Consider the following 8,260-nt stretch of genomic DNA (forward strand, 5'->3'; position numbering starts at 1 on the left):
ATGATGATATTTGGTAACTTGTTCCATTCATCCACTACTCTGTTTCTATACCAGTGTTGACCTATTTCCCGCCTAAATCTAAATTTATCTAATTTAAAACCATTGTTACGAGTTCGCTCCTGGTTTTAATAAAAATCTTATTGTTTGTCTGCCATAAGAAAAGATTATATATTGTAATGTTTTTATTTACAAATTGATATTTTCATTTCAAAGGGATAGTGTATATAAGAGAGTTCCTGCCATTGGTGTTTTGTTAGAAAATATTAATATTTTCTCGCTCTCTTATCTCAGGGGTTTAGTGTTTAATAAATACAATACATACTATTTGTAATGTTTATTTTGACTAGAAACATTTTAATACATTTGCGTTGTCTTTCCTTGAACAGGGATATTCAAACTTTGAGCATTTTGTGTTAGATGATAGTTTTGGGACAAGTTTAGCTGATTTTTCTTCTTAAAAGAATAAAAATAGCCAAATTTACCTGTATTGCCTCTCTTTAAGCGGGAGATGAGGCGGTAGGGAGGACGACATCATGTAAAGTCAGCAACTATAGACGGTGACGATAGGAACATAACATAAGACGTTGGTATTGAAGAGATGAGAGGACAGCTGCCTGGCTTTAAGTCTCACTGACAGTAAGTACTTGATAAACCATTTAGTGACAATTGTACGTCGTTATGACACTATGAAAACTGTATACACATAAGGTAGTAATAGTTAAGGACAAATGTCTGGATTAATAAGATAATGAAAAAATACCTTGAGAAAAAACTTATTTCTCATCTGTATGAAGACAAATCAGGTGGAGTATTTGCATTTGTATTCTGGTTGGTATTTGGTTACATCCATTATTACACACCTGAACTAGGACAATGTTTTATAATACATATACGTTTTATGAATGTATGTCCTCATGGGTTGATGGTTCCTCTTATAGACAGGAATGTTTTTTGTGGAGGTTAATAGATGGTAACTGTTATTTTAGGTTGGTTGGGTTGATTAATTTTATGAACGAATATTCCTGGACCTTGGTGATCAATTCCACTAGAAACTCCAAACAATTTAAAGTGAACCAAACCAATCCTATCCAACCTAAGCATGTAAGGAGAATGGCCTTAAAATGATGATGGGTGGTAGAGTCCATCACTTTAAACACAAAACTTTATTTAATAATTACATTAATGTTAAAAAGAGTAAAATGCACTTAGATGAGATGAATGATGGTCTTAGTGAGGCTAGCTGGGTGAGGCGGGTCCGACTAATTACCCAAATGTACCCAAATGTAGCCGCAATGAAGTCAAATAACGGTCCTACATGAATAAATCGGGTTACCAATCACTTCTCGACTAGTATTTGGTGTCACAAAGTAAAAAAAAAATTGGAAAACGTAATTTAATTTGAGTTAATAGATCGAGTGCATGTACCGAACCTAACCTAACCTAACCTAACCTCGACTAGTATTTGGTGTCACGAAGTCACAAAAAATTGGTAAACTTAATTTAATCTGAGTTAATAGATCAAGTGCATGTACCTAACCTAACCTAATCTAACCTAACACAACACAACCCAGATTAAATTAAGTTTACCAATTTTTTGTGACTTTATGACACCAAATAATAATCGAGAAGTGATTCACAGCCCGAATTACGCTTGTACGACCATCATTTGACTTCATTGCGGCTACATTTGGGTAATTCCTCGCTCCGTCGGTACATGCATGCGATCTATTAACTCAGATGAAAGTAAGTTTTCCAATTTTTTGTGACTTTGTGACAACAAATACTAGTCGAGAAGTGATTAGCAGTCCGATTTATTCATGTAAGACTATTATTTGACTTCATTGCAGCTACATTGCAGCTACATTTGGGTAATTAGTCGGACCGGGGTGAGGCTGAGGTTGGTCATGGATGATGTTACACATTGAGTTTTGTTCAATTGAATCTTTACAGGTTGTTTAATGAAGCAAAAAAATAAATGGTAAGATATGAAAATTTCAGAAATATTGTTAAATATTTAGATTTGCTTGGAACAAAGCTTTTCACATTTTTTTAAGAAAATCAAATAAAAAATGAAAACATGAGGACAAATTCCGAGACATCATGCCTATTACTGAAGCAGCTTCCGTAGCTCTTTCCCCATTTTTAAATCGCCTTAACACATTAACACATCCAGTTTCACACCAGTAAACAGGTATGTACAGTATTGTCCCAAAAACATACAAATCCAGAAATCAGCCGCCCAATAGTCCCAAGGTTGTTGGTTCTGGGAGTTTGTACACTACAGTACAGTACTGTACTGTATATACTTTTAGAGATCATAAATATGTAAAGTATAAATATACTGTAAATACAGTCTAGCACTGTACAGGTAAAATTCCAGGACACCTTAAAGAAGTCATTCAGAACTATTTTAGGAGTTGAAAATGTTAGTTGCAAAAAAATGGACAATAAGTACAGGTAAATGGTTGCTTGTTCCCTCTAAGTCCCTGCCTACAGATGTTCAGTGCTCTGGCAGTTTAAAAAAACTTTATCTCACTGTACCTGATTTTAGGTGTAAATAATATATAGTGTACAGTACAGTACAGTATAGTACTGTATATTGTTGTTCATTACAAACCCAGCAGATATTAACAAATATAAATATAGATTTCTACACAACAGAGTCTGGTAGCCGTATGGTTTTCTTTGACCTGGATACAGTCCCACCACTGAGCATTGATATACTGTACTGTGCACTTTATTATCCCCTCCAGTACAGGTACATGTATCAACAAAAGTTTTTTTTTCTTTGACATATTATCATTATAGGTGAGAGCACTTGTTTCTTTGGCATAAACTGTAATACTGTATACTTATTGTGATTATGGAAGGGGTGGGGACATCACTCATACAGAGACACAACCAAACCACAAAACTTCATAGCCACAACACACGTCTTCCTTCTTTCTGAGTTACAACCTGAAACAAGTGTCTTCAAAAGATTGTAGCTCCGAGAGATTGTACAGTGTGTGTGTGCGTGCAATGAATATAGTATATATGCAATATAGTATTTTATGTCATATTTTATAATGTATGTGTACATCAATATAGATGCTCATCATTACACTCCCAACAGTGGAGAACTATAGCAAGGGTGACAATGTGGAGGTGGAGCTGGAGGTATCTGTCCCGGGCTGTCATGACAACACTTCCAAGATGGTGGTCAACCCCAACACCAAGATGAGGGACATCCTGACTGTTGCTCTGAACAAGTAAGTCCTCACTCCCTGGGTCAAGTGTGTGGTTGTCCTCACACCCTGGGTCAAGTGTGTGGTTGTCCTCACACCCTGGGTCAAGTGTGTGGTTGTCCTCACACCCTGGGTCAAGTGTTTTCTAGTCAGGATTCCAGTAACTGCATTATAGCCGGAAAAAGCTTGACTGTGCAAAATCGTTGAAGTCTAGTAATCAACACAGGAGATTTTAAAGTTTACAGTAACCTTATCCCTGTATTTATATACATATCTTTCAAACTCTTTTTATATATATCAGTATCCATAACTATATGTCAGTTTATCCAGTTATTTATTCATCAGTCAGTCATCCACCCACTTCTGTCCATCCATCCATCCAACTGTACCTGGAGCTGTCACTCCATCAGTCTCTATGTCTATTCATCTGCCTCCTTTGGGTCAGTGAATATTCAGTGTATACTGTATATGAATCATGATATTTGTGACTGTTGATTCTAAGTACAGTACTATACAGTACAATATATTGAGTCAAACACTATACTGTACAGTGCTATATGCCAATACAGTATATATATATATATATACTGTATGCATGCTTTTGGTGACTAACAGATTCAAAACTGAGGAGCAGCAGTTATGGATTGGCTCAGGGCCTGCAGCAGTGAAGGCCGTGTCGTGTGTGGAGGTCATTAAGCGGCGCAACAGAAACCTCCAGCAGATAACCCAACTTGCTTATAAGAGGTAAGTGATATAAGCTGTTCTCTTCTCTTATAAGATACAGTATACAGTTCCCTTTCTTGATGGGAGGTTATACATGGACCTAGATAAACTATTTTTGGATCACCTGAAGAATCTCCACCCCAGCTTATTTCACTTTAAGATTAGGACTAGGGCGATAAAAGTCTTTAGGTGAAGTAAGCTGAGGTGGAAATTCTTCGGGTGATCCGTATTTTTGTGTGTGAGTGCAAATGAGGCTGTGAGTAGAAGGAGTGTTTGGTCAGACAAGTCCTCCCAAAAGTTAACACACACATGTCTCGTCATCGCCACCTGCAGTCCCCCACCCACCTCGCGCAGTCCGCCACTACAACAAAATTCAGCCCATAAGAGCCTGCACTGATAGTTATAAGAATAGCACCATCCCATCTGTTGTTAAAATAATAAACAACTCCTGATTTATGTACTGTACAGCCCTGTAAATGTATTGAATGTATATCATTATGTCTAAATCACATGTAAGTTTATTATGATTATTATTGTTATTATTATTATTATTATTATTATTATTATTATTATTATTATATATTGACAGATATACATTTATACGGTTGGCGGTGATATAGAATAAGACTTACGTGTATCACAATTCAGTATTAGTGAGAAACTCAAGTTTTTAATACAGTGTATTACTAAATTAATGGTCTTGGGTTTCCATTCCCAAGAGCTTTATGCCAGTTATTTTATTGTACTTTATCTATATACAGTATTCTGTTGTTTTATTTAAGTGTAAAGTCATATTTCCATTATTTTTTTTTTTTTTATTATTTGGTGTATGTATTGGATAGTATACGTTTTATTTTTATTTTTGGAACACTTTATGATTATTATATTAAAGGACGTGCAATAAACAGGAATCTAAAAATCAGTAGGAATAAAATCTGGTCATTGTGAAGAACATTTACGTAAGTCACTCGCACGTACAGTACATTATCAGGATACCACTGCGTGTGTACTTCATCCATCAGTCACCACAACACTCACTGAAGAAGAACTGGTGTTTCTCGTCTATCTATCTAAAGCCTCTCATTTATTTCTGGTTTACTTAATACTGTATCTGTATCTTGTTTCATCCAAGGTTATTTTAATCAATCTCATTTGTCTTGATTCGAGGCTCTTTAGACTACTATACAGTAGCTACTCTTCTTTACAGGGTTGAAGAGTACTGGGAGCCCAAGTTAGAAGGTTTGGACCGTCTGAGAGTCACGAGGGAAGTACCAACAGTTGTCATTCTCCTCTCTAAACAGCCTCTGGATCCCTCTCTTTCAGGGTGAGCCAAATACTTTATGTGTGGCAATCAATATGTCTGTGTTTATATATGAGTCCCTTCATCCACAGATCTGTTTATCTATCTCATATCTTATCTGATTATTATCTATTTATCTGTGAACGTGTGTGTGTGTGTGTGTGCGTTTATTTCTTTATCCATGTGTCTCATTATTTATATTTCCGTCAATCTGTTCATCAGGTTGTAAATGATTGTCTTAACAATTAAATGGGAAAAATAAGTTCTATCTTAGAGTGGTTAATTTTTCATGTGTGCTGAGTGTTTCCCTTCATGTGTGTGTGTGTATGGTAGAACGTCAAAGTTTTGCTCAGTAATCGCTATTCACCGGCTCACCGCACTGTGCTCAGATTTCACGTTGCGTACTGGTGGTTCTGGTACACTTAATACACTGGAGCACCGTTGACGCATAATTCATTGAGAATACCTATAGTATACTAGTGTATGTATGAATGAATGATGCATGTTCTATTATTCGGAATACCTGTACTTATGCTAGTGTATGAATGAATGATGCATATTGTGTCATTCAAAATAAGTACGGGTATGCTAATATATGAATGACACATATTGTATCCAAGTACAGTATTTTAAAATCCAATAAGAATCCATTTTGGGGGTTTTACCAGTACAGTACCTAATTTAATGTAAAAGGCACACTAACCTTACAAGCATGAGTTCTAACAAAATAGGTAAAAAATCAAAGTATATTATGAAAAGGTCAAGTGAAGATAAAAAATACACTTCATATGATGACACTATTGCCATTATTGTCACTACAGTACAATATTTGGTGCCAGGAAATACAATGTTTGCTTAAATTATAATCTAACACCCTCCTGTTGCATAATTTATCACATATCCATTTTTCAGTGATTAAGTCATTTACTCAGCTCACAAAACAGTTTCATCTTCTTACAAAACTTGCGACAACTTTTTTCTCGTGTACTTTGAATTCCTCCACCACTACCCAACCTCACTCTGATCCCCTGCAGTGACTCACCCACCCATGATCTGTGCTTCGAGTCTCGGCATCTCAGTACAGTATTCAAAGATACATTCACACTGTGTAGTTATGGGGTTAATTAATCTTATAATACAATTGGAGAAGTTATTAGATATTTGGGGGTAAAGCATTGCAAATACTTAAGTTTTCTTGTTATGCTGTACTGCAAATGATTTTCTAGGAGGCAGAAATGGTTTAAAATGCTATCTTCTCAATTTTCAGTCACTCAGATCGAAATACCGTAATTAGCACAGATGTTGTATGAAATATATAAAGCTACATATAATTCTGCATAGATAAAAAATACTTTCCAGAATATTTAACCATCCTTTATCTTTTAGCTATCAAGCACCTGGCTCTCTGGGAGATGACTTCTGTAAGCCAGATGTGCAGCAGCGGCGGCGACGTAAGGAACCGAGAGGCAGGTATGGAGACAAGAATGTTCCCAGAGACCACAAGACCCAAAACATGACTCAAGTATATAAAGGAGAAAATGGTGAGAGAGGAATGCCAGAGGAGGGAGAGGCGCTGAGAGGGGGACGAGGGACAAGAGGCAGGGGAAAGGGAGGACACAGGATGGCAACAGATGCTAGAAAGCGGTCAGATAGTAGTGGTGGCGGTGGTGGTGGCAGAGGAAAACTTGGAAGAGGATCAGGAGAAATTACTGAAATAAACAGCTAAAAAGAAAGAAAAAACTACTGCAGAAATTTTTAACAGAATAGTAAATGGGAAAGAAGGATGACAGGGAAGATTGATGAATAGTGGCCAGTCAACCTATTATTTGAAACATTTAGATATAAAACATTAACTATGCAGTACTGATACAAAGAGAGAGAGAAAGAGGAAGATGCAAAAGTTGTAGTATATATGCTGGGATGAGAATCTGAACTAGTCATCATAATACCACAGTTATAACAGGTGGAAATGAGAAAAGATAATATACAAGTTAATTCTTACATGCAATGGCTCCCTGATTATTGTTATTCATTGTGAAAAAACTGAGCCATGGAAGATTATCTAATGAATGAAATATACATCCTGGAAATTACACAGGACCATGATGCTCAGAGTGAAGACATTATACTAGACGTTTATTTTGAAGATATAAATTAAATAACAGACCAGGGCCAGTGTAAAAGTCATCATATACAAAGTGAATATTCTGAGATGGTGAAAAATGATGTACAGTACAGTGGTGAAAATAATATTGTAAGGCAGTGGACATTGTAGGACAGTGACAAATGTTCAAAGTGATGAATACTGTACTGTATTATGAGGCAGTGGTGAACGTTGTGAGACAGTGATAAAATGTTGTAAAGCATTGATGAATATTTTAAGTTATGAGTGTTCTAGGGAGGTGTTGAACATAGGGAGGTAGTAACAGGCTTTTTTTTTATGACAGAATTGAACATTGTAACACAGTGAACAATATTGGAGTGTTTGGGATGAGAGATGAACCGTGTGACCTAAAGTGTTATTGGTGCATTTTAATATCCAGTGGTTGTGAGAACATTTAGTACAGGTAAGTTGCATCAGGGTAAGAAAACAAAGGTAGAGTTGTTCTGTATTGCTTGGGACTGAATTTTTCAGTTTAAAATATTTAAGATGTGAATGTGACTCATACTGACTGTCAATTATTTAATGTGAGAATAATACATTGTGATGATTTGGGATGTGACTAGATGAAGCAAAAGTAATAAATGTTGTCTATTCTTTCATATCTTTATTTTTATCAGTTACTTGTGTACAGTTACGTTGCTTTACTACTTGAATAACTATACAGTACAGTATCTGAAACTTTCCTTCTGCATATGAATGACAAAACATTTTTTATCTCTGCATTAAGTATTCCAGAGTCTTTTCTTTCATCTGGTGATAGATATGGTAACTGGTTAAAATACCTGTAATCAAGTAATTATGGATTTAGTTTACAGTAGTCAGGCTGTTTACATTCGTTACTCACTT

The 8,260-nt window shown here is 35.9% G+C and overlaps 1 protein-coding gene across 1 annotated transcript; it reads left to right on the top strand.

Moving 5' to 3' along the window:
* The first annotated feature begins 227 nt into the window (after window positions 1-227).
* On the top strand, window positions 228-8,011 carry LOC121876840 (ribonuclease P protein subunit p25-like protein). Its single transcript, XM_042382288.1, has 5 exons — window positions 228-636; window positions 3,116-3,251; window positions 3,843-3,971; window positions 5,158-5,274; window positions 6,637-8,011. Coding segments are annotated over exons 1-5 (723 nt in total). The 5' UTR covers window positions 228-635; the 3' UTR covers window positions 6,977-8,011.
* Window positions 8,012-8,260: the final 249 nt, after the last annotated feature.

This window comes from Homarus americanus, unplaced genomic scaffold, assembly GCF_018991925.1.
Source record: "Homarus americanus isolate GMGI-L3 unplaced genomic scaffold, GMGI_Hamer_2.0 scaffold50281, whole genome shotgun sequence".
NCBI lineage: Eukaryota > Metazoa > Arthropoda > Malacostraca > Decapoda > Nephropidae > Homarus > Homarus americanus.

Excerpts from the sequence above, each read along its gene's own strand:
- LOC121876840 (XM_042382288.1), top strand. Across the intron at positions 3,972-5,157 it reads ACCCAACTTGCTTATAAGAG|GGTTGAAGAGTACTGGGAGC; the intron begins GTAAGTGATATA and ends TCTTCTTTACAG. Across the intron at positions 5,275-6,636 it reads CTGGATCCCTCTCTTTCAGG|CTATCAAGCACCTGGCTCTC; the intron begins GTGAGCCAAATA and ends TTTATCTTTTAG.